The 27,875-nt window shown below is 40.5% G+C and overlaps 1 protein-coding gene across 2 annotated transcripts in view; it reads right to left on the bottom strand.

The window, feature by feature from the left end:
* Nucleotides 1-27,875, bottom strand: part of fbxw4 (F-box and WD repeat domain containing 4) — a 37,251-nt gene that overhangs the window by 6,530 nt on the left and 2,846 nt on the right. For both annotated transcript variants that reach the window (XM_066693962.1, XM_066693963.1), the window contains exons 2-6: nucleotides 27,542-27,637; nucleotides 26,848-27,033; nucleotides 26,028-26,160; nucleotides 25,732-25,826; nucleotides 6,226-6,291 (exon numbers count right to left, since the gene is read on the bottom strand). In XM_066693962.1, coding sequence (XP_066550059.1) covers nucleotides 6,226-6,291; nucleotides 25,732-25,826; nucleotides 26,028-26,160; nucleotides 26,848-27,033; nucleotides 27,542-27,637 — 576 coding nt within the window. The remainder of the gene's footprint in view (nucleotides 1-6,225; nucleotides 6,292-25,731; nucleotides 25,827-26,027; nucleotides 26,161-26,847; nucleotides 27,034-27,541; nucleotides 27,638-27,875) is intronic.

Genomic DNA, 27,875 nt, shown 5'->3' with positions numbered 1-27,875 from the left:
TCTACGATTCAACAACTAGGAACAGAAAGACATTGTGGCAAACAGCGTGACTCTAATCTGACTTCAAAGAATGAGGTGTTTTTGTTTAAAATAAGGAAACTTAAACGGGCCATTGCTCAAGTATCAATGTCATCTTTTCCTAACAGTGATAAGAAAACATGCATCACCACAAAACTGAAATGGACCAACTCCTTACAATATGACGTATTGTGCACACTGGACAGAACCCCATGGACAACACAATATTCCAAAAAGGGTCACGGCCTCTATCCAACATATAGTGTTTTCTATTATTACGATAATTTATTTTTTGTGTATTTCCCCATTTTACCCATTTATCTTAACTTGCCTTGGAAGAAGGTGAATGGATATGGCACTCCTTTACTGATAGGGGCAACCCTTTCCAATTTGTGGGGCCAAGGGGACACATTTTCTTAAGACTCTTAACCAACCCAGTCTCCAATGCTTACAACACCAAGTTCCAAACTGAAGCATCTCGCAGAAATGGCAAAATCTGACCCCTAAGAGAAGACGAATCCTTAATGCACTAAACACACTGAAAAGGTGCAGAGTGTATCACGGTCCCAGTCAGAATCCATGGCCTATTAATTCCTAAAGCTACAGATGGTTCTCTATCACTATTACTTTTCCTGGTTGGTGAATGTCTGCCTTCTTGCCCAGCCTGCTGAGAGCTGGAATTTCTGACACCCTGGGTTTCCCTTTAGCTTTACCGAACATCTGGGCCACACACACTTTAACTGAAAAGGCCTACTAGTGAATTGATGGTTTAAAAAAAAAAAAGAAGAAAAAAGGAGGACATTTTCTTTGGGTGCTGGGGCTATAGGATAGAGGTACTTTTTGTTAGAGCTCTTGTAAGGTTAAGTTTAGTGTATAAACTGACACAGGGAGGCTATGGGAAACAGTCAGTTTCTTCAAACAGCCTCAGACAGGTACATAAAGGACCCCACTGGGCTTTTCATAGTGTAAAACAAACAGAAATGGCACTGCGCCCTCTGAATTTCGACCAATTTAGCCCAGTCCCGGGGCTCTCCACTGACAAATAATAGCCTGGAATGTTTAAGGAGACAATGGGGACCTTTTAATGCCACACGCGTTCTTGTAAAAACAATTAGATTGCAATTTGTATAACATGGCGACCCCCAAATTCAGACATTTAACCCTCTTTTTTGCGGCACAGAATGCCTGGAATTCCAGCTCAGTTCAATAGGGGGGTTTGGGCTGTTTTTTTTTTTTTTTATCCCCCTCCTGTTTTGTATTTCATTCTCCATGAGCAAAGGCCTTGTGAAAAGTTGGGGGTCCCTTTCTAAAGCGCCACTTGTGTGGGAACATAATGTATGGATGTCCAGAGGTCTTAATACAACAAAAAGGAGACAAAAATAAGTATGAAAGAAAATGAAACAAATAAAAACTTTTTAAATTAAGAACTAGCCCAACAATGAAAGATGTCATTCCTGACTTTACACTCCACAATGAAGTCAAGCTCCAGGGTTGAGGTAGTTGTTGTTTTTTGTTTGCAAATCAATGATAAAAAAGGGGTCAACTGAATCCAACTAAAGGCTTTTTAACTGGAAGGCTGTATAATCAGAGCCCTTCAGCTAAGAAGAAATTGCATGTAGGCCAGACTGAATGGCCGTTTTTGTATTTCTTTTAATGGCAATGTGGCTGTCTGGATGAGCTCTCCTCCTTTTCAACGCTTTGTGTCAGTGGCAGCCCAGACAGCTCCATTGGCTACAAGTACTTCATAGCGAACTAGCCACCGACAGACATGTTTAGTAGCAACCAACTCCACTGACTTTGGAAGTGTTATCTTTCCATCAGACGATTCCTGCAAAACTAACATTGTGTGAATAGTTCTATTAACATCTCAAATTGGATGGATAACAACAACTAAATGATGAAATAAAAAATACTACCCATTTTCTATGAATGGACTCAAACGCCCTAAAAGTGGTTTACTTCCATTGAAGAGGCAGAAGATTGTTTATTCCTTTCCTTGAGTCTGATGAAGACATGACAGCTGAATTTTGTCAAAGCGCATTCGTCTTTATTCAATTAATTAAATTAGTCAGAACTTGCGTCTTGCATTTGACATATCTGCATCTTAGACACTTTTTACTTTCCTTCTGAAACTAAAATATCAAGAACATTAATCTGTATCTTCAACACTTTTAAATGGTCACCAATAGTCACCATGTTGCAGGAGAATCTAGGGACGAAATACTGCCTTTGAAATTGAAGCATGACCTTAGGTTTCAGGGGAGACTCTTTGGACAGTGTGTGCAAAGACAACAACTTGAGTAGGAAAAAAAATAAAAATAATCTTTTGTAAATGCAAATGGTGGTACTTTTTGCTTTTGTTGTGGTGAGGAAAACATTTTTCAATAGGTGTTTTGTATAGTTTTCCTTTTTTCTTTTACAGTTTCTTTTTATGCACAGCTGATAAAAAAACGATACCAAGAGTGAAATCCCCTGACACTAATGGCTTCTTGGATCTTTCTCCCTCTGTCCCTCATGATAGTTCAATTAGCTTTACAGCAGCCTGTCAGGTGGAAGGCTGAAACATGAGGGTGTGAGTGATATTAGCCTGTAGATGCCACAATATACTTTTTATATTGTCCTGAACATACAGTGTTGAAATGTTAACAGCAGCCTTTGTTAATGTGTTGATCACATTTAAGGGGTACCCATCTTCACCCTTGAAGCAGGTGAAAATGCACCAGATAAAAGAAAAGCTGAGGACCTGCTGGCTGTCTGCAGTGCCCATGAATAACACAGCTGCTCTTCGAGAAGGAACCATGGTATTTAGAAAAGGAGATCTCAGGAGTTGCCTGAAGTGTAAAACAGTATGCTTTTCACTTTAACTATAACTTTTAATCTACTTACTCAGCAGCACTATATTGGTTGATAATAATACACTAGTTTTGTATAACCAAAGGTCAGGCTTCCTTATTGTCCAATTTTACTGTTCAACACTGGTAACAGAGTTGAACATTCAGTATGTACCAGGGTTATATGTACCAGTCTAGTCAGTGTTAGAGACTAATAAGCAGATCTGATGATACCAACTTAACCGAAGTCACAAAAGTAAAAGCTGCAGGCAAAGCCGTCTGCGGTTCTGGAGCACAAACAATGGGCATAATAAAAAAAAAAAGATGTTCTCCTGTACTTGTGACTGCTACTGAACAAAAGGCATAGCCCACATATTTTTTAGACTCTTTTATCTCGTTCCAAAGACCAGACTAAAATGTTATCAAACAACGTTGGGGGGGGGGGGGGGTGAAAAAGGGTAAAAAACTGTTTGAAAATAGCTGCTGTCTCATAAACCTGCATAATAAAGTCAAGAAAAAAAACACTGGTAGCTTTTACTGTAACTTCTCATGCCCTGATTGTTATTAGACAACCTGTACTGTGGCAGCAGCAATTTCAGGTGTAAACACAACAAAGCACGGCCACATGAGGTGGAGCTTCACAGAGAGGGAGTGTAATACTCAGACTGGCAGCTTGTGGCACTGTGATCGCTGAAAACATCAGTAATGCCTTGAGAGCCGCAGCACACAGCACCGCATTTCTGATCTCCAGGCTCTTTCGCGATTGTCTTCTTTCCGTTGCTCACTTTTTTTCATGGTTTCAAACCTGAAACTAATAAACAGTGCTCCCCTCCCTCCATCACTTCGAGATATGACAGATTGGCCAGCTTTATTCCCTCTTTCAAAAACCCAATTGAGAATCGCAGTCTGCCACCCAGCACTCAGCCCCACAAGCAGGCAGTCAGCGGTGGGGATCGCTGTTGCGCGGCAACCCCAGGATCCCCAAGGCTGACTGCACCCCACCCAATGCAGACAGAGCATGGCTGATTTACCACCCCCCTCAGTCTCGTTTTTGTGTGGTTTGGTTTGGTTTGCTCCCTGCTACCTCTGTTCATGCCTTACTGAGCAGATTTTTCAGTTATTTTAATTTCATTTTCAATAATCAGTTATTTCCCCTTTGTACCTGTTTTTGCACTTTAAATCTACAGGAAGGACATCCGTGATGGCCGGACACATTAATAAAACTGTGACTTCAATCTATGCCGACTTGTTTTTCCACAGGATTTCGTAATATCTGCCCTGCGCCATAGGTACTTCGCTGAAGAGTGAGCTAAGTCGCATCATGCTGACATAATTACCTTCGATCAAACACCATGTGACGATAGTAGGTGTTGGGTACGGGTAGTCACACAGTAAGGGTAAGGGCTGGGCAGTCTGGTGGATTGTGGGGGATTGGCAGGCACAGCGCAGCCCACATAAAGAGACAGAAAGGCAACCCCCGTCCACCCCTATTTCACAGAGAATAACATGCACTCCGGCACAAAGAGCCAGAGAGCCCTGCTGCGACTGGCTGCTTTGTACTAATAACAAGGTGTACCTGATTACAGGATGGGAGCAGATAAAAGGGATACAAATTTGACATCTGTAACAAAACCTCAGGGGGAAGGAGAGGGTGCATGTGTGTGACTGTGCCAATTCATGGTGTGTTTCGGAACAGCAGATCAGGCAGCCTGGAAGGGCCAGATGAGCTACACTGGCCTGGGGATCACTGGGAAACTGAGAAAAGGTGAAAGAAAAAAAAAAAAGAAAAAAGGGAAAAAGGGAAAGAGAGCAGAAGATTGAAGTCTGCCACCTCAGAGTGTGCTTCACTAGAGAGAAGGCCATCACGGTAATGATACTTTTAGATCAGGCTGGGGACTGATATAGGATTGTGATTTGGTTGGTTTATTGTGTTTATTTCTTATAGAGAGAGCTCTGGAAGAAAGTTTAGTTAGGCTGGACCAGGAGCTAGGGTTTTATTCTGATTTCCTTTTGTTTCCACACCTGCACTGTAAAATAAAATTGCCATCTTTTGCATGGTTTCCCTGGGTGTCCGTTTCCCTAGACCGTGGCAACCCCCAATGGTGTTACAATACCAAGTGTTGCACTGAGGTGGCATTTAAACCGACATCTTTTGAGCAACATACATCTAAAACTACCCGGACACCCATGGCTAACTAAACTAACCATCTGGTTCTGCCGAGAAAACATAGCAATACATAGTTGTAAGTAGTAAATCTACAAACATGTATAATATTTAGTGAACTGAATAACTATTGGGAATATTGTAGAAATATATATAAAAAAAGCCTGTAGGCTTGGGCTGGGAGAGAAATCCTATTCAGCTGTAAGCACTGCATCCATCACCCTGTCACTCACAGCCTGCTATTGAAAGATCAAACTAAATCTTGTCTGTTCATTATCCTAATCCTCTTTTCTACAGCTTCATTTTATTTTCTCCTCCATGGCAGAGACGGACTAGGTTGGAGCTGCTGTATCCCGAGTAAAAGGTGGTCCCCCCCCCAATCATTACCTCCTCCAATTTCCTTGTCATTTTGTCCCGATTTTTTTTTCCTCTTCCCTAAGTGTTAAACATTTAATTCTACAGGTAAAGCAAAGGATTTAGACAAACTAGTCCGGCTGTATCAAGTTTAAGCCCCTTAGCTTTCATGAATGGAATTTTCATACCTGCCTTAAACCCCCCTGGACAAGATGCAGATCCCAGAAGTGAGTGGATTGGCAATTACATTAAAACCATTTATACTTGAACTAATATTTGATCCGGCTGCCCTTGACGTTTTCAATCACTTCTCTGGTGTTCAATCCTATTTTCAAAAACCTTGAAGTGCATTTACAATCCCATCTTTATGACTTTGAAATGTTGGTTGTTGTAGTAATTTATGCTGCGAAAGATTGATGAGAGGGATTTATAGCCGGTTATGAATAACTTTGAACTGGACAAATATTATTTACCAAGCTAATAAACCATTTGGATTTGTACTGTAATCACATTCTGAAAAAAATAAGAAAAACATCTGCACTCTGGGATAAAATATATATTATATTCTCTATATGTTTATGTGTAAAATAAGGTTGAGAACATTTCTTCTAATCTAATACATCAAAAGCACGTATGATAATAAGTTATAATAAACAACAATAATAAAATGTGTACACTTTATAAAGTTATTGTCTTTCTAAGATTAAAAACCTGAAACTACAATCAAATGCATGGATGTCAAATTCCACAGGAACAATACCACCAGCACCTATGTGAAAGAAGTACTTTGCAATGTTTTTTTTAGGCCTGCAGTGAAAGCACACCTTACTGAAAGTGTTGCACTTGCTGTCGAGTTACCTTTCAAGATCCCAGATCCTCAGTGGTGCCACATGTCCACAGCAGGCGGTGCCCGTCACAAAGGAGCTGTAGAGCAGAGGACAAATCTGTCAGCGTCTCAATGATCAGTGAAGACACAGAGAGGAGGAAAAATTGTTTTAATATGCTGTCCATGCTGTCCAAATTCCTGCAGCATTCATAATGTGGATCTACATATTGCAATTGAGACTGTAAGAGATGACAGTCAAAGTAGAAGTTGCCACAGCTCCTCATTTTAACAGGATCACAGACATCACAATGTGTGTATTTTGACCTCATTGCCTTTGGTTCAGAAGGTGAAACACATACACATCAATTCATGTACACAGCACATTGTATGCTAGCCCCTGCATGTCACACTTTACAATGAGTCAGTGCTAGACAGTGCACAATGCCCTGCCAATTGCACAGATGTGTGGCCAGTTTTGAGATTTTTCAAAACTTTTTCAAAAGAGGTTTTATTCCCCCAACTGTTTGGGTTCAAGAACAAGACACACACAATAGTATACTAAATAAGAAACCCAGTAACTGGAAATTATGTATAACACTTTAATAATATTCTTACTAAAATGGTAGGAGATGACTACTCACTTATTTGAAAGAATTACTTTAATCATCCTTTTATTTGACACACTGTTTAAATAAATGCTGAGTTTGAGAACTACTTGGTAAAACAACAACTGGTCATTTGAGAACTAAGTAAGATCAGGGGAAATGCTATTTCTCATTTCTTTAAGCAGTCTATAAAAAGTGAACTTAAAATAATAAAATACATAATACAAAATAATGAATTAAAGGTGGTCTTAATTGTTTTTTTAAATGTATCTGGGTATCCGGGAAAATGAAAGAATAGCTGTTAATTGTGTATTCAATTAATGCAACCGTTTCTACCACATACAAATTCTTAAAGCAATACAATCTCTTAACATCATGGCCTCAGATTAGTCTCTTACAAAAAAAAAAAAAAGTAAAGTGAGGTTTCTGGATACAGGGCTGAGAGACTGACATTCAAGCTGCTATATCTCTCCCTCAGTCCCCCACAATCTGATGTCTCCTCAGTAGGAGGACAGGGTGCAAAAACATACTCCAACCCAATTTATCCAGCCCGATTTATTCAATAGCTCTCAACAGTCTCATGCTTTTATATTTTTACTATTTTTATACAAGTTGCTGACAATTTTCCAGTCAGAATCCTAATGGATTCAATCCTCGTGTTACACACCAAGGCCATTAAACATCATAGCATCATGGAAGCTTTCAGAGTTGTCACCTAAGCTGCATATTTAACTTCACAGATCTGAAATAAGAGAAAATGAAGCATATCAATTGTAACCTGACCTGTATACTTTTTATTATCCATGTATGGATGAAAAGTTTTTGAAAAGGAAATACAAGCTATGTAATACAATACGTAAAAATAAATGTAATTTTTTACATCGTGTTCATTTTAGAGCACACCAAGTAAATTAGATTAAAGGAAGTTTTTGTTAGAAAAAATATTCAGCAATAAATCAGCTGTCTTGGTAGAAATAATACATCCATATTTATGCTCGTACTTGATAATTTATAGTATGACAGATTTAGATATTAAAAACACCGCAGTGGCAGAGTGTACAGGTCTGCAGTAAATTGAAAGCATAGACATTAATGCATCTTTAATGACCAATAAATCATTTCTACATAGTTTATTAATCCCTAATTAAGCAGAACCACCTATTTTAAGGTGCTACTGAAAGGTTTGCCTTCTTTTCCATTTTTTTTGTATTTATTTTTTTAAAATAAAAAGCATTCCGAAGATAGGTCAAATGAAAGGACTGACTAATGACTAGTGATACGAAATCACAAAGGCTGACAAAGAGTAAGCTCTTGTGTGAGGAAAAAAAAAAATCATTCATGCAGACAAATAGTTTACTCAAAAGTTAAAAAACATACCTTCGTTCTCAAGAAAAGAAAAGACAAGAAAAGAAAAGAAACAAAAACGTTCGGCGCCTCTTTGATTTGGGTGACAGGTTCAAATTAGCAGCTAGGTATGTCGAATGGGAAGGAGGAAGGGGAAGAAAGGTGGGGGGAGATACTGTTGCTTTAATCTCTTGTGTGGTTTTGACCTGCCTGTGCTGGGGATTAAGGCCTCCCCGCTGGCTCCTCTGCCAGGCTGTAGGGAGCTCCAGGCACACTGCGGAGAAACAGCCGCCCCTCCCTGTATTGTGCACAGAGGTACAAGAGTTGGCGGCGGGCTCTCACATTTACAGTGCTCAGCACCTGAGAAGCCCCCCCCCCCAGATTGTTCCCCATTAAACACTGCGCCCCTCCCTTGCTAACTGTGGCTTTCCCATCACTGTGTGGCTTTCTCTCCCCACACAGGGAACCATTCCGCTTTTATAAACACCAATGCCCTTTACCCTGTGGTGCAGTTACTGAGCTGGTCTGGAATTATCTGGAGGACCACCAACAATCACACAATCAGCCACTCATACATACGTGGACGTCCACTTACAGATGTGCGCCCATGCGTTCACACTCACACCTTCCCCTTCTGAATGGGTTATCTTGGTTGATCGAGATCATTGCTACTGCAGCTACTTGCAGTCGGTGCCAAGTAAACGCAAACAGACAAGTCACAATATTTCACAACGGATGCTTTTGCAGGTACATCATAGCGGATGATCAAAAACAGAAAGAAACAAAAACACACAAAAAAAGGCAAAATATTGTGCTGCCATCATATTTTGTATGGTAGGAAAGTGTGAATGTGAATATCAGTGTGATATTTGACGAGAGTGTAATACTAGCAGAATATATGCCAAAGCAATGTTGAATATAAAGACACAAAAAATGGTAAAAAGCCATACGTTGCCTGGAATCAAAACCTTTCTGATTAGCAGTTTAACATCTATTCTGCCTTCACCATCTCAGGAAAGTGTGTATAAAATGTAATTCCACTGTGGCCTACAGTTAATAACCAGCCCCACCCTCCACCCTCCAAAACAAAAGATAGGAAATTGAGACTAGAAACTGGTGTTAAAAATCTGCAAATGTGAAACTGAAAAGAATAGATGCTGAACCAGAAATTGAGGAAGAGAAAGAGAAGACGAGCAAAAATGAAGGAGAGCCAGTCTGAGAGAGGTAAGAGAGAGAGGGAGGCAGAGAGAGATGGAATAGGAGAGAACAATCTGCCAGCGCAGTCCGGGAGCTTTTTCATTTCATTTCATTTTCCATTGAGGGCCCAGGCGGATTGGCAGGGACAGCCATGGCAGCTGTCAGCTCGGTTAGTGGCACACCCATCAAACGCATTCAGCTCTGCCGGCCTGTGCTGGCATTTTAATTACTGTTGGGTAAACTAATTTGTCCCAATGAAGGCAACGTGCCCCAATAGAATATGCAGGCTCCCTGACCTTTGACCCATTGTGACACAAGATACAATAGGGGCAGGGGCTGGCCCGCTCTTCCCGGCCCTTATTACTCTCTATTACTTCGATTACTCATCCTTCGCTGAGTCTAATTGAAAAAGAAAAAAAATGGGTGGGGAGGGGGGGCACAGAAAAATAGAATAGCACAATTAAATCAATTTTTTTACATGGCAGTTTCAGTGGATCTGAGAAGGACCAAATGGCCTGTGAAGCAGTGATATTATAGCTGTAAAGGTCAAAGCCTCTCTCACCACCTGTTGGTACCCCCCCTCCACCACCCCTGCTCCCCCAACCCTCACCCATAAAGAGAAAAAGAGGTAAAAAAATGCTGTCTGCTTGGAGATCATTAGAACATGTCGAGGCACATTGCCGACACTGCCGTTTTGGTAACCTAATCAGTTGACATCATTATTCGAGGTACTGTGTAGCATGAAATTAGTGCCAGGGTCACACAAACTTTAATTCAGCCCCCGCTGAGAAAGGAGCTACAACAGTAACAACATTGTTAGGGCCAAACCAACACAGATTTCAACACATAACAGGTCCTGCTTTTTCCCAAGAGTGTCATTTTTTTTTCTTTTCAAAGACTGAGGAGATCTACAACAGTTAACAGCCAGCATAAACACAACAGTTTACAGCCAGAATACACCGCTTCCAATCAATCACATTACAGAAATTAACATGGTTTGCTTTTAAGAAGTGGGAAAAGGTAAGAATTTGCTTTGGAGGATGGATACTTCAACATATTTCTAAAAGTGCAAATGAGGTTTGATGCTAAAAGGTGGCCCAACTTCAAATCAAATGCCTAACTTCCTAACTAAACATTCTAGCATAAAATACATTTTTAAGTTTAAAACAGACATGCTTTATACGTGACATTGCATTTCTTCTGTAATTTGGCCCATGTTGAGCCTGTGTGCTAAAGTATCCGTTGAGATGTACACACATTAATAATAATTCATCTGTCTCAAGAACTACACTGAAGGGCAATGTTTTGGAGATGTTAGGAGAATGCCCAGCATCCCCTCTGCCCAGATACACACTGTCAAGGGAGTGAGTGATTGAGCGAGAGCGTGCCAGTGCCGAATATCCACAGTGGCACTCAGTAAGACAATACAAACCAGGGCGGATGTGACACTTGGCATGCTGCTGACATCTCTCACTGTAACACTTGATCAAAGCTCGCTTATTTAATGCATATATTTGTTGTTCTAATTAAAATCACTCAAAATTGCGACCTTGCAAAAATTGTGAGCATGCAAAATTTTACAAAAGCACAAGATATGATTATATATACGTAAACTCACATGTAAGTCCCCCCCATTTAAACTTCTTCCATTAAGTTAACATCTGACCTTCAACCATTTTAATGATGTGCCATTTATATCCTAAACTTGAACAAATGTTTTGTAATGGCACACAAAACATTTCTTTGGACTGAGCAGGACTGGACTTGTAACACAAACTGCTAAACTTCTCCAACCATGTGAACTGTGGCATGTTTGTGTGACCTGATGTCAAATACAATAAATAATCATCATCATCATCATCATCATCATCATCATCATCATCAAGGTGAAGTACATCAGTTGATTGCTTTCTGCAATATCTGAAAGAAAACTCTCCATCCTAAAACTTTGTTCAACAGATTGTACGGGCTATTTGAAGAACTGCTTTCAGTAAAGGCAAGGAGAAAACAGCCAAAGCCGAAACAAACCACCACAAAGACATTCCTGCTATTGTCCCCTTCAAACCTCCCCACTTTCAATTTTTCACCTGCTGTGCCCAAGTCTGCCCCAGTGCTGAATTTCAGGGAAACAAAGGAGTCTGTCTTCCCTATTCTGCCCGCCCCTCTCTCCACAGGGCAGCTATTACCCCATGTCGACAAGCCAACAGGGAGCAAGGCTGATAGAAAGGGAGGCGGGAAGTCACTGCCTTCACTCCCAGGTGAGACCAGGTTAAAAAGCCCCAATTAAGCCAGTCAGACCCGCTTATTGTAAGCAAATTAGGCTGTGGGGCCTTCTCCCTCCAAGAAGCCTCTTTCAGATAGAGTTTTATTCTCCCAACAAGCTGCTTATTGGGGGGGAGAGAAAAAAAAGAAAAAAAAAAAAAAAAAAAAAGAGAAAAAGGTTTTATTTTGTCTAGGTCTCTTAAAACAGGGAAAAAGCTCCCCTGAATAGGAATAATTATCTCCCCTGTCTCATTGTGGGCACAGAGAGGGGAAAGCAGGTTTACAGACAGGGTGGGGAAGGGGTGGAGGATGGAGTGATAAAGAAAGAGGCCAAGACCAACACCTGGGCAAAGTGGACTGGTGGGAAACAAGACTCCCCCTGAGGGAAAGGTTTCTTTTGAAAATTAATGATTTCAGCCTGCATGCCCAGTATTCCCATGTGAGCACAGGTACATAGCAGCTTTGTAACGGCAAAGAGCTCCACAGTCTGGGTGCTATTATATCTGTGTTGATAATAAGGGTGTCAGTTCAGAAGTGCTCACCTCCCTTTCAGATACCATCTTCTGTTTTTAACACTTGTCTTTTAAAGCTACATTTGTTATCATTGTAAAGAAAGCAAATCTGCATTCTGTCTTCAAACCAACCAATATCAGCTGCTGAAAATATGTACCTACTTCAGGGTGTGCTGAAAACAAACTGTCCTGCGTCATCATATTATTTGTGGTGAAAATAAAGTGAATAGCACACCAGTAACACACTTCACTTTAAATTCCACAGAGTGTAACTGTCAGCTATTAAACATGTATTATTCAGAAATATACCTAATATTTTTTCCAAAAAGCTGTATTTTGTTCCAGATGTTTAACATCTCGTCCTACTGCTTTTCTAATCAAGAAATTACCACATGAAAAATTACTAATCCTTTAGTTTCGGAAACCAAATCACACTACAGACAGCTCCTGCCTAGCACAGTGACTTCAGGTTTTCCAGTAATTCTTTTTGACATGTTCTTGTAAGCTTTGTAAAACAACTAGCTATAGAATACACAGGTGTAAATCTTCAGAGGAGATGAAAGTTCAAGGCTGTGCATGGTGTCAACCAGGCAGTCACAGGTTCTTTGTGATAAAACAGCTTTACATCTGTTGATTGTTTGACTGTCACTGCTTCCTTACTATGAACGTGGTGAGATGTTTGCCATGTAATCTGGGACATACCTTACATTAGTCATGGCATTGTCACAAGCTTAATTTAATGTCCCCATTCTTCACTCCTCCACGGGAGCAGGACAACTTGTACCTCCTCATTGTGCTGCTGGAGTTGTTCACATAATCTGATCTCCTTCTCCAAGACATGAAACCTGATGCGCAATGCCAGGGCGCTCTGGCTTTAATCAGCGATCAGATCTGCCAATCAAATTTAAAAACAAACCCATGAGATGAGCCAGAGAGAAAGAACAAAGCTTCTGCCAGGTCCAGAAGAGCCCACATGAGTTGCAACTGATAGATAAATAACTGACACCCATCTTGATTTCATGGGTCTCCTTTACATGCCTATCATTTTCAGTCAATAGAATTACACCAATGGGATCCATCCTTGGAATAGCTGTGGCAAGATTACACTGCCTTTGTCACAACAACAATTCTTGTCTTTCTGATTGCCCCATCATGCTGTAAAGCTATGTGACTGCACTTCAGGTAACAGTATAGTCAGTGCTCTGACATCATAGGGAAAAGTACAGGTCTGCACTAGACTTTTCCCATTAACCCACTTTATACAATAGAGAAAGTAACAAGAAACTTTATCTCCAGAAAACACCCCCAAGTGCTACTTACTAATCAAAAAGAGCGATTACTGCTGGACAAAAGATGTACAGAGTGCTTATGAGCTGACTCAACCTATAAGTACCCAATAGGATTACATTTATACACTCCTCTCCTAATAACTCATGTCCAATTGCATCTTCATACATAGTGCAGTCATGGTCAGTGCTGTGTGAAGCTGTTTCTGTAGTTGTATCAGTCTTTAAGCATCTGTAGAACAAAGGGATTTAATGGTATGTATTTGAGGTCTGTCCTGATTGCACAGCATTGCTTATGGCTGTTAAAAAGAAGCACAAAATGTGGGCAGTTTTGTGACAGGTTAATCTGCCCTTGAATTTGTAACCTTCCTTAACTTCTTTGACTTGAGAATCGCTTCCATGGTACACCACTGAATACCCCCCTCCCCTACAATCTCCAGTCCCCTCATGCAGCTAACAAACCTGAGGGTCAATCCATCATTTCCAGGGTGCACTGCCTACAGAGGAAATAGGCTTTCCTCTGTTCATTAGCACAGGCCGTTCCCAGAGCGTGCCACAGCCTGATCTGATTGAAAGAGCCAGGCTAACCTTGTTACTGGGGCTGAGGTCAGGGCAGGGCAGGGCAGCGCAGGCAGGGAGGGAGGAGCTGCTTAGACATAACGCGCTGCCTGTCTTTACCTCAGCATCAGCAACGAGTATCACTGGCAGCACACCTCAGCGACTACTACTTTCTATCATACAATTCAGATGATGTCTAAACTTAAAAACATAAGTAGAAAGATTATGAATAGCTTAAGCACTTTTAATGGAAGCTTAAAACTTCACAGACAATCTGATCGACAGATCTCTATGCATCGACCACAGAGTTTTTATAGAGATTGATCTTATATGAATGCACTTACTCATAATTTCCTCAATGGGAAAGCTTTAATGTAGAACGCTGTGTAACCTTTTATAATTCTGTCACATCCTAGAGAGCGAACAGTCAGAAAGCATAAATAAAAATAAACAAAAGACATGAAAAATAAACCATTCTCTGTGGAATTGTGGCTGTAGACTCTCATCAAAGCATTCATTTTTTGAGAAGAAGGTTTCAGAACCTGAACTAAATAATTTGCCATGCGTTTTAAAAAACAAGTACCAGAAGAGCATGGAAATGAACAGTGTTTAAACAGTGGGGATTTCTATCGCTCTAAACCACAGCTCACACAGAGACCTATTCTCAGGACAAGACTCTTAACCTGGGGAATGGTAGCTCTTAGGACACCCAACATCCTGTCACCGCATTTTATAAACAAACAACATAAATACCACGCAACAGAGCTTAACCTGTCTGTCCAGGCCAAATTCTAATATAGATCAAAAGTTGGTGAAAAGTCTGGCTACATTCCTCAAATTGTTGTTTAAAAGACTTCCATTCAGTGACTCCTGGGAAACAAGATTCCACATCCATTCTGTACAGAACAGGAGGTCTTACAAGATCGAGTGAAACGCGCCATAAAGGACACCCCATGCAACAATGCAGCGCTCACTGCAAATTTTTGTGGAGAGAACAGAAAGAGGGATAAAAAAGGACAAATGGGTGACATGCATTCCAGGAATCCACTATATGTGGAAACTAGGAGGGCAAATATGGATTTCAAAGAAAGTCTCCCTCCAATCCCCCAGACCTCCACCTCCACCCCCACCTCCACACAACAAACCCTTCAATCTAGTAGGGGATGTTAATTTGTTTCGGTTGACCCTCGCCTTTGTTGGCTGGATGTATCTAGTTTGTAAAAGCACTTTCATCTCAGCTGCTAAACATGCTTGAATTGAAAGGGTTATGATGTGTTTGTACCATCCTTGAGCAGACAATCATCGGGCCTGGGGTAGGCTCCCTGCACTTAGCAGCCCCCTCCCTCCGCCTCACACTGGAGTTCAGAGACCTTTTGGCTGTGTGTTTGTACCCGCGCTGTCCGAGGTCAGATGGACATTCCAAAAACAGCTTTTTGCTTGCCCGAGCGGAACAGCCTCTTGGCAATGTTGGGGAAAAAAAAAAAAAAAGGAGAGAAAACAATTGCCTCAAAGGAAGGCCAAAAAGTACCAGTCAAGCCGTGTTTCCAATTGGATTTTGCCACATCCTTGTCAACCCCAAGGTGACTAGAGTGTCAGAATCGTGCTTCTGTACAGCCACATGAGGGAGAGTCAAGCTTCCCTGTCACAGATCTCAAGTTGGAAAGTAACATAAGGGCTAAAAGAGATTCAAGCCAAGAATCATGTTGTTCAGTGGTCTTTGTTTTAAACCTTACACGTATCACTCAACACACACCCAGCATTTATAATATATATATATATATATATATATATATATATATACACATACATACATACATACATACACACACACACACACACACACTGATAAGAAAGCCGTCTTGATAACATAATGGCCATTCAACCTGTCCTCCAGTTCTTCAGCCAGCTGTACAACTGAAGAAGGCATGAGCATCGTCTGATCAATCAACCTGTATGCCCACTTATCCATTTTGCACACATTTCATGCCAAGCCATTCACAATCCCATGAGAGGGCAGAATTAGAGACGCTCTTAAAATCTTGGATTTCATTAGAGAGAGGAAACGCATCCGCTTTCCCTTGGAAAACAAGGTAAAATTCAGGTGCTAGTCAGAGATGTTACATGGACTTGACGGATTGTCAACCAGGGGCCATTCCTGACCAGAAGAGCATAGGTGCTTGGCATTTCATATGACAAATGATATATATCAAATCAAAGTCAAAAAAGAAGGAGGTTTCTGTGAGCCGTGTGCATCTTCCAGTTCTCAATGAAGTGAAGATGCGTTTCATAGATAGTATAAACAGTTCAATTATTTCCCTGACGAACAGGGTTGAGTGAACTAAGAAAAAAAAAAATATATATATATATATATATATTATATACATATATATAAAATTTGCAGTTGGCCACACCTGTGTACGCATTTTATAAATCTGGTTTTATGAAGCAGCCAGCAATGAAGGGGAATATCGGCCGTACTTATATGGGACACCACCTGCTGTCACGAGCTGCGCTCTCCTTCGGCTCTCAGCGAAAAGCGGCCTAAATTTAATGTGTGGGAACATACATTCTGTCCGTTATCGCTTTATTGTTGAGGCTTTCTTTCCTCTTTTTTTAAACTAATTGCATTCTTGACTCCAAAGGCACAGCCCGCTCTACAAAGCTCGAGGGAGACGGAGAAAAGAGGGGAGAGAGAGAGAGACACGCATCAAAGTTTTGCGGTTGAGTGGGGCGGAGCAATGGGGGCGATGGTGGGGGGGTATGCGAGTCCCACTCTTCGCTGATACAAAGGTCAGAGGTGATGCTCCCTCCGTTGTGAGAAAATGGCGATTCGGTGGCGGTTTATCAAACAATCATTTTCTTTTGAAAAATTCAGAGGCATTGCCCTGCAACAACTTTGTAGATGTGCTTGATGGATTTTGGACAAAACAAAACCAAAAAAAAAAAAAAAAAGAAAAAAAAATCGCGCTTTTTTTTTTTTTTTTTTGCCTCTCCTCGGGGTGGCTTCTCCCTTCAGTGCCTCAGAACCCCCTCCCTTTGGAGTGGTCAGTACAGACCCCCACCCACCGTTAGGCATTGTGCACCAGGCCCTTTGACACATAGTTAGGGCCCTTTATTGCAGAGTCCCTGCACCATCCCCCCCAAACCCTACCAGTCTAGAGCCTTGCCAAAGGTTCCAGGTGACTTCTGAAGATGAGGAGGTAAAGCATATGGTCTTACTGTATTTGCTGGATGTTTTTGTGGTGTGAAATTGTTCTAGGTAATGCAACATGAGACAACACACAATATTCACTGTTGCAGGTAAGGGAAAACTGTTTACATAACACAATAGCTAACCTTCATACTGAAAGTACTCATGTCAGGTGTTAAATACCAACAATGAAGTGCTTGCTCATTTAAGTACAGATACATTGCATTCACATATAAGCAAGTATTTTGAGTTACAGGCTAATGTGAAGCTGTGCAGATGGACAAACGGACACTGGCTAAGCCACTTTTCTTTATCTAATGAAGTAAGGATGTATAAGCTCATAAAGGAAACACAGAGAGTAATGATAATAGTAATATTATATTTTAGCTAATAAAATGAGACAGGAAATATTAGAATACCAAAACAAACAATTTCAGCATTCTAATTTGAAACTTTCAGGCGTTTCAGTAAGTATTCTATGGCAGATGGACAGCCACTATATATATTGTAGTTACAAAAAATCACTGCATGTTGCATATTCTTTAGCCAATCTAATCAGTAGACTTACAAAAATACTAAACAACAAAAAACTGTGCTACGCACCGTGATTTTGTACAATAAAAAGTTGAAAATGGATTAGGACAGAATAACGCTGATAATAAACCAGTCATTCTCTGTCAAATTGTGAGACAAGCCTAGAGACAGACAGCAGGGGGAGTCTTGCCCCACTGTGGGACTGACTCCCTGTCCACAGACTGCAGAGGGATCACAGCTGCTTCCTAAAGGCCAGTATGTTCACCTGTTTTCTCCTGTCCACTAATTTCTTATTGACTTAATATCCCATTTCTTCATTGTTAAAAATGTTTGGCTGGTGGCCTTTCCTGTCTGCCCATGTTACATTTTAACTACTCCAGATCTTGTTCAGGTTGAATCTGTAGCCAAGTCAGGAACTGAAGATGGAGAAAACTTCTCGTTTGAATAGAAAATGGTTTTATACTGATAATATTGGGAAATATGTTCTCACGATTTGTAGTTTGAACGATGCTTGAAACTATTGTGTAAAACTGAAAGATTGAAAAAGAAATGTGCAAAAGTAAAAATGTACATTTATTTCTTATAATGGCCTTATTATATTGTTCAACTTTAGATTGTAAAGATTTAAAATATAATTTCAGGGTCAAGAATGCAGCCGTTTTCAGAGTTTAGTGAAATGCCCCATACACTTTTTACATTAATAGTTGCCTCAAAAAAATAATGACACAACATGAGTTGAAAAGAGTTTTAAGATATTGTCCATACCTACCCTGTTTCCTATGTGCTGAATAAATAATTTGACTGACAATATGCCGTTATTGTAGTGTAAGGTTAATTCAACTGTATTGACTGTGTTCTGCAGAAAAGTGAGACCTCCTACAATCTACTTTGAGAATATGTTGTGCCATGCAACTACATTATCCCAGAAAAAGCAGCAAAATTATTTTCTGACTGAAACCTTCTGTTCACATTTCTGTCCATAAGTAACTTTTTGACAGTATCGACTTTTCATTTTAAAACCTATTTATTTATTTTCAATTTATATTTCAGTTTTCTGCTCTTGGGGGGGGGGGGGGGGTTACCACCCTCAAGCAGGCTGATAAGGAAAAATCAAACAAACATTTTTTTTCAATGATTTTACATACACTCCAGCAAACTACCTCCCTCCCACTGTTGTGCAAGCTGTGTATCCATAGCACCCCTCCACGAAGTGCTGCTTGTCTGCTTACAACCTACCCTGATCTATAACATACTTGGCACAAGATCATTCATCCTGCTGCAGTTATAACAGCCTTAATTTTATTATGATTTATTTTTGCCAATCTACCCTTTTCACTGTACTGTAGTACATTGGTAATGGATATGCTAGGCAACCTCCTAAAATGAATGAATGAATGACTGGAAACGTGCAAATACAAAAGCACAACTATATCTTTGCAATCTAACCACATAATTTGTGCCAGTGATTTTCAGGCATATTTATTCAAACTAAAAGCTATCCACAGTTAGTTACATTTAAAAAAACAATAGAATATTAGCTATACATAGATCAGCTGTTAAAACGAAGCTTGAACTTGGATATGTAAAAAAGGATATTGACTCTTGAAGTGCACAGTGCCAGCTAATAGTTTCATATCCTATCCCAACCCAGTTATCTCATTAAAATTATGCTCTACAGTAATCTAAAAGACTAAGTGTATCAGTTCAGTCCCATTTTTATTTAAAAACTGAAATGGTCTTTTTGGTATTTGGAGAAAAAAAAACAACAACCATTAAAATATAGATTGAGAACTCAAAATAACAAAATATAAAAAGGAAATGGATTTCCTGGAAATGGAAGATCCTAAATAGTTGCACAGATGAGTCTTCAAAGGGTGGTGTACAATAAATCATACCACTGATCCTTTGGGATTTTGGGACTGTGCCGATACTGTATTCAAAGGTTTCTTCAGCTATGATATGGACATTGACACTACAGTGACTGCTTATGTTGTGGACAGAGTTTGAAGACACTGTCTGCAACCTTTAGGTTTCCTAGGCTAGTTGGAGATAAGCTTTAAAAAGACACCTGCTGTCTTGCTAGTCTGCTTCTCTGTGTCCCCACTTTGCAGTGAATGGACACCGGTGCAATACAGCCTGGTGAAGTCCAGGATAGGATTGCTGGGCCATGCTCTCTGGGAATTAATCAGCTCTCCATTCTCAATTTATGGCCGTTTTTTGTTTTTTTCCCCTCCCTACCTCGTCTCTCCGCTCCATCACCACTGTAGCAAAAAAAGCAATTTTAACATTAACTCCACACTTCCACCCCGGGACGCGATTGCTAAATTATCTCTAGAAGCGGCTCTGATCAAAGCTGGAAAAACACAGGCACACTGCGAAGGGTAAATAACTAGACAGGAACACCCCCCACCCCCCGCCCACAGCAAAATGTGTTTTATTTTTTTAAGCAAGGGGAATAACCACCTACAACAATATATATGAAGCACCCATAATTTACTGCTATCGTAATTGTTTTTAAATGCATTAAAAAAATAAAATAAAAAAACACCACTCTGGCAAATCAGTGCTGTGGAAGTAATATATTTAACATTCACCTTTTAAAAGTATGAACTATTTCATTCCATGTGGCTCCCTATTGTGTTGACCATGAAAACAGGTCTTGGAAAATATAACATAGGGGATATTAATCTCCCTAATGGTGCTGCCAGAAACAGAACATAATACACACATTCTACCAGGGGCACTTCTATAGTGATTCTCTAATTCTCTTATTTAAAAATTAACATGATTTCTTCTGCTGGGGGATAGAAAAAGAAAAAAAAAAAAAAAAAGACGGTGATGATGACGGCACAGACCACACTACAACTAACTGGACATTATGCAGTTGAAAACACTGGGGCAATTAACAGCTGGAAATCACATCGTAACTCTCTTTATACAACTTACTGTGAAGTCAGAGGTAAAACTAAAGAGCAATGAATCCGTTACCCCTACGGTGCCACTGGTGGAGGAAGAAAAATATAAGTTTTTCATTTAGAAGATACTCTTCAGACATTTAAACACACTAATCTGCATATACTGTAAATTATTACACTGTTTGTATTATTAATATCAATAGCATAAAGAGGAGAACAACCTACAGTATAGATGTACCTATATTTCTATTCTATCAGTGGAAATTATCTTATTGCCTTTGTTTGCAGTACTATTTTTATATAACTGCTTAGTTTAGCGCACTCAATCAAGGCTCAATACAACATTCATCCCGATAAGCTCTGCCTGTGACTCAGCAGACATCGTGGAAAAGAAAAGGAAGTCAAAGAGCTTCTACAGACCCAAGATGCATATCGTCATTGAATCCATCACATTTCCCTTCCAAAAGTATCAGTTTAAATATAGTAATGTGCTCAGCCGGCACACTGTGCACACGGCGAGAGGTAAGACGTGATTGTGTAGCCAACCCTAGCCGAAACCCTGGAGATCTCCGCTCCGGATTTGATTTCTCACACTTTGCTCCATTAGAAAAAGATGGCATCTCCATATGCCCCGAATATAACACCCAGAGGCAGAGTCCTGGGCTCAAGATAAGAAAATGGGATGTAAATTAGGAGCCATTAGTAGCAATCAGGACCTTCCTGCAGATAAGAGAGTGCAGGAATCCACACACGCAGGCAGGCAGGGTGAAGCCTGACACAGCAGACAAAGGCTTCGTTCAGACAGGGGGCAGGCTCATGTGTAACAGACCCAGACTCAGAAATAATTTGGGTCAGCCTTGATGTTCTGCAGGGACACCGCCTCTTTGAAATGAGCTTGTAAATGGAGCTTAGGGACAGCCAAGCCACTATGCACTGCAAACAAGCACACGGGTGGGCGCCTGTGCTCCAGGAATCTTCTTGTTTTTCTGGTCACCACCATAAAGAATGGAACAGTTTGTTTTTTCATAATCTGCTAAAAAAACAACAACAATCCTATTGTGTTGGAATTATGCTAGATAACAAACAGAATCCATCATGAATAATAACTAAAAAGAAAAACACACACGAAAGCCAATGGTGAAGGAGTTTGTGGAAAGTGGAAAGCGCAAATCTGAATCACTGTAGGGTCGGTGCACCTGTGCGACACCGAGCTAGGCGGTGGGGAGTCAGTCTTGGCACTCAGTCAATTACATATGATACCTCACTAATGGACCTTTCACTTATAGATTCTGCTGGCTCAGTCGGAAATAAAAAGACCCAGATTTCCTTTCACCCAAAGATATCCCCCCCCACCCCGTTTTGCACCAGCAACATTGGGATTCGAGCAATAAATTCCCAGCACCTGAGTGGCTGAAATCGGTAGCAGTGTAACCCAGTGCTCCGCTCTCGCTCTCCAGCAGCGCTCTCCCCCGAACCGCGCAGCACACAGCTGCTGCTCTCCCCTCTCACTCCCAGCCCTTTAGATACCTCAAGCGTGAAGCTGCAACAATTACATTTGCAACACAAGGGGCTTTCTTTTCTTTTTTTTTCTCTCCTTCTTCTTCTTTTTCTCTTTTCCCCCCTTTTTCCACTGGGTTTCCAAATTAAAACATGCATTGTGTAATCACCCTTTTCTCTTCTCAGCCACTCCGATGACTGGGACTTCATTCCCTGCACAGCCCCCTAGACTCATTTATCCAGAGTCTAAAGATTAAAACACTATTTCTGTAAATTACTGTTTAATATTAAAAAAAAAAAAAAAAAACGTTCCGATTTATGCAGAAATGTAAAACTGCATGTTTTACACTATAATTCTGATTACATTTTTTCTAAATAAAGAGGACTCAATAAATCAAGCTGCTTTGTACTGCTGATACAGGTTTAGTTCTAATTAAATTGCTTCCAAAAACGAGTTGAATATATACAGGTTACTACAAATTCAACTGGAGTTACTATGTTACCATTTTATTCCCAAATGATATAGTTATTGTACGGTCTTGCTTTTTAATGCAATAGATTCAGCTGAATAACTGAATTCACCTTGGCGTGTGGCCTTGTTGGCTGTGCCATCATTTCCACCCTGGTCCGAGTATTATAGAACAGCTGCAGAACTGTTTAAAATTCTGATTAAACTCTGTTTTGCGATCAGCTTTAGTTTACACAAAGGTCAGAGCTAAAGCCATTCAAATCCTGTTTTCACTTGTGACCTGTATTGGAGGTAAGAGGATCAGAATGAAGAATTTCTCGCCAAAGTGCTACGTGCACCTTCATCTTCTGAACCGAAAGTAACTTCTGCTAATTTAAAACATCAGGGACGAGCTTAGGTATTATTAGCTGTAGTTAATCATATCTTAGTAATTAAGTTTGAATCAGGATTTTCAAGCTATTGCTGTTCTTTGCCAGTGTGAAGACTTCTGGTACAAAGGCAGCTGCATGTGTAGTTTGAGTACAAACGGAAGGAAAGGCCACGTGCTTAACCACACCCTCTACAACAAAACCACAACCTACAAATTTCAGTAGCACTTTTTGTCATATCATAGGATTCCAATGAGCATCAATGATGTCCTAGCTGAGGCAATAACTACACAATGAAGTGCAGAAGATGCCTTGGAGGAGGAAGGTAGCCAACCTTTCTATGGACACCAACAGCTCTAACAAATGTGGGGGAAGTCTTCAAAGCAGGAAGGGGTAGGATATTCATATACATAATCTTCAGAATGACAAATCACTGATGGGTTTCAGTCAACATAGTCATCTCTGTGTTAAGTGAGACCTTTCTTAAAACATCTTGGCTGTGGATGATGAATCTCAATTAGAGAGGGGAAGAAAAAAAAAAAAAAAAAAAAAAAAAAAAAATCGAAGATCAACGTGTTCAGAGGACTGGAACCAAACCGAAGACCGTTCCTTTTAAGCCCTTTTCCCCAAATGCCGAACCTGTTGTTCATACGCCCCTGGAGTGACAGACGCAAACCCTGAAGAGGAATGCTGCAACTTTTCCTCTTTCTTTCCCCTCTCTGCCACAGGGCCGAGAAGAGTGATTTGTTTAAAAGCGATGGGTTTATAGGTTAGCTGACACCTCCATCCCTAGGAATTTTAATTAACTTCTCCCATCGTCAATATGTTAAAAGGAGCAGTTCCATTATCTGGGGGCAGCAGTCTGTTTCAGGGCCTGCTATTTCAGCCATCAAATTGGAGAATTAATGACGTGGATAATCGTCTCTAATTCCGAAATTTGCATTGAAGAGAGGCTGAGGGGAAAGGGGCGCCTAGGCTTAATAAACCGGCTGAGCGGCTCAAAAGCGTCGGCCCTTTGCTGGACAGGTACCGTCGATGGACAATCTCAATTCAGCTTCAGAGAGGCCAAGTGTATGGGGAGTTATGATTTAGTGGTAGCTGTTTTGGAATCCAAGTCCATGAACCCTCTAAGTTTGTGTCAGGGTTGAACTGCCTTTGCGATCGTCTGTGGTGCTGGATGTCTGCTCTGTGCAACAGTGTGCGTGTGTATGTGCGTGGGGGTGTTACGAGCCTGCATGCCAGTAAGTATGTGCGTGTGTGCATGCCTGAGCAATCAAAGCCCCAGCAAATGCAGCCCCAGCTTCAGTCCAGCTGGATTTTCAGTCATGTTCATTTCCTGCATATCCTACTGTATTTTGCATCACTTCATTGAGATATCCTGTTCACTTTCTTTTTACGGGGGCATTCTCATTAAGTAAAATCATGAAGTGCCATATGCAGGTCAGAGAAGTACCAATTTGAATTAAACGATCTTTACCTAAGCACATATACTGGTTTGTGACAACAGTCTATAAATAAAAAATAGAATGTGATTCCGAGATGTATTTTTACTTGATATTTATGGAAATTGTATAACAAATAGTTTCTACATTTGATGAAGCTCTCCTTTGAGGTCTTTTCCACAACTTTTCCCTCAGTGTTAAAATGAATGAATTAATATAGAAATAAACTAGGAAAAGACTTACACATGATATCACTAAGGTCACTCAAGACATTGACCTACCTGGCAATAATTTAACGACTTATTTATTGGAAAATAAAATGTGTAAGACTGTCATATGAAAAAAATATAGAAGATACAGATACAAGATACAGTAAGGAGAACTGACAGATCTACACTGGCTTTTTGAGGGTTAAAACTCAGACGCCGAACATCAGAAGGTGTGTGTGGGGGAGGGGGGCTGGTGAATGCAGGTTCACCACTCGTTTTTTTATTCATGCTCAATTGAGAACCCTACAAGCGTTGTTTAGAGCAAGCCAAAAAGGTTAAATCAATACATGGGCTGCAGTAAATTAGACTTAATCTGTGTGTTTTACACCATAAAGGCACCCAAGAAAAATAATCAGAGGCGATTGTGTTCTCTTTGTCACTGTGTGGCAGCAGTATCACATTCACCACTACCTGCTTCAGAGAGGGGCTTACTGACCTCCCCACCAGGGATGGCCGTAAATTGAAGACTCCCTAAAACAGACTTTGCCACCTGCGTCCGTATCCAGTGACTCTGCATTTTTTGTTGTTGTTGAATTTCCTCTCTGCCTTTATACTGACATTTTCATGGTTTAAACCTTTATTCATTTGAAGGCAGGAAGTACATTATTTCTTAAGCACAGTTCGAGGGAAACTGAAGTCATTACGTGGAAATGGTTTTGTGTGTATTATGTTTAGGAGGCTCCAGCAGCACATACTATTCAAAATCAACATTGACTCCCATACTTTTGAGTTTGAGATGTACAAATCATTAATACTGAACATGTTATGCAGACAGTCACAAAACGAAAACATTATTAAAGAAGACATTTTCTTAAGAACTTCTTGGAGATTTACCTAACATTGCCAAAATTATTATTATTTTCATATACTTGCAAAATGTGGGCCAACAAATGTCAGTAAAATAAATAAATACAAATATTTCAGGCGTGGCAAACAGTAACATCTTAAGCTATAGAAGAGTTTACAGCTCCATTTACTGGAATCAACTGTAGAAGACACATAGGAACATTAGTCTTTGATTAAACTACTTAATCGAATTGGCACAGCTGCAAAAGAACTACGCAATTAAGAAAATAATATTTTCTCCTACCTTTGTGAAGGACTGATAGCTACAGACCAGACTCTGTCTAAGGTGGGGATAGTGTGCAGACACTCTCCAAGCCTGTTTGAGGAAAGCGACCAAACCTGACACAAAGACGAAAAGAGCAATAAGAAAAATAAACGGAAAGAAATCATAGCATCTTCACCTCAACTCATTTAACGATTTGTCCCATTTATTTAAAAGGTTCAGTTAAACTAGCATGGAATGTGCTTCATTCAAATTAACTGCTGGGATTGGAGTACAGATGAAGTCCAATTCGAAGGAGAGAGAGATGTCAGTCTTACCCGAGCAGTTCTGTCCCGGGAGCCGCTGACAATGATGCCTCCCTTGCTGTCGATACAGTTCACCTCCTGGTTATGAGCAGAAAACTCCACACTGAAGGAACTCCTTCTCTGGTGAAGAATGATCTTCCCATCTCTAGTGAAGACAAATTCTCATTAAAAAAGATCCTGTTACAGTGTTACAGAGCTATATTTCTCACAGGCACTTTAAAAGATCTTCTGATTTTAAAAACAGTCTTGTTTGAGGAAAGGGGAGACCTGGTATTAAATCAACCTTCCTACCAGGCAGCAATCTCATATAATTGACTGTCCCGCCATCTTGATTTTAGCGTTGTCCCAGAAACAAGAATGAAAAAACTAGCAGTGGTCAGGTGGGTTTACGCTGCGAGACTGTTCCCAGGCACAGATTAGACTCCACACGTTGGAAACATTACACAATCGCACACACCTGCCAACGGCTGGGCAGATGAGAGTACCAGATCAAGCAAATTAGCTGGAAAGCTGCCTCTGTTAATGTTATTAACACCTTGTTCTGTTACAGTTGTGTTTTACAGCATGATAGCTAAGGTTATAATAAACCCACTCAAACACAAAAGGGTTCTAGCAAGACTGAAGACTGTATCAACCCGCTCTTCAGGAAGCAGATGTAGCTGTTGAGTACTTTGGGTCAATTTACAAATTCAACAGCAGGAGGCCACGAAAACACCTCAGGAAGGGACACAATTGTAATACTACAACAAACTCCACTGAGAATGTGGCAGTTTTTCTCTGCGTTTCTTTAACAGTGTGTGTGTCAAATGAATTTCCAAGCATAAGCAAGTACCCTCCAGCACTGACAAGATGCGTGTCTGTCAGGACAAATCGGCACACGTCCTCTTGGTGTCCCGAAAACACAGCCACTGGCTTCCGCTTAAGCCCCCCTCCATCGGCCCTCAGTTGGTACACTCTGATGTCAGCCGCCTGTGACAGATACAGCACACCGCTGTCTAGCTGTATCCATGGCAACAAGCTGAAGAGGAACACCAATCACAGAATGGAAATTAAACCTACACAAGGATACACAGAGGTGGTTCTCTACATGTCCATTAAGTTTCAGTGATTATGCATTGAACACAAAATGAGCAAAAGAGCTACCCCAGTGGGGTGCATTTCACACCTTACTCATCTAATGCTGCATGGTACAAATTCAGAATAAGGGGTAGAATACCAAAAAGCAGTCAAGTGTGCTTCTAACATCGAAGGCAGGCTGAGCGCAGGATTTCTGTGAGATTCTGAACAAGGTACAATCAACTCATTTGTATCGCCCGGAGTTCCAGCTGTTCACGTCTGCTTCTACAAACTAAAATAAAAGCTGTACAGTCTAAGATGCATTCTCATTTGAAATGGCAAACGATTTCTCATCTGGCGCCCCTTTTTGCATCGTCATATTGCCCTGGAAAACTGAAGTCCACCCAGGAGAACAACCGAGTTTGTACATTGACATTGACAGTTTTACATTGCTCTAACGGGCCACTCACTTGTTCTTCCACTTTAGGACAGCGTCTCTTCTGCATTTGCCTCTACGCCAGTTCTGAGAGACCTTCACTCTGTCCTTCAGGGGGATTCTGGAAAACCTGAAATCAGACCGCACAGTAAGCCCAGGAAGTCACATTTCAAAGCACTGAAGAATTGTAAAGATATTGAAGTCCAAAAAATCGAAATCAGGTACTAGAAATGGAGGAAAAAAAAAATAAAAAAAAAAAATCAATAACTACCTAGATTTTTTTAACATATAAGAATAAAAGGTTAAGGACATATTACAGTTGTGAGTCTTGTTTCACCTCTATCCTGTAATCAATTGCCAATCTTTTT

Source organism: Amia ocellicauda, chromosome 20, assembly GCF_036373705.1.
Source record: "Amia ocellicauda isolate fAmiCal2 chromosome 20, fAmiCal2.hap1, whole genome shotgun sequence".
NCBI classification, from domain to species: domain Eukaryota; kingdom Metazoa; phylum Chordata; class Actinopteri; order Amiiformes; family Amiidae; genus Amia; species Amia ocellicauda.
Note: the sequence above shows the minus strand (reverse complement) of the source record. Positions and strands in the feature narration are given on the sequence as shown.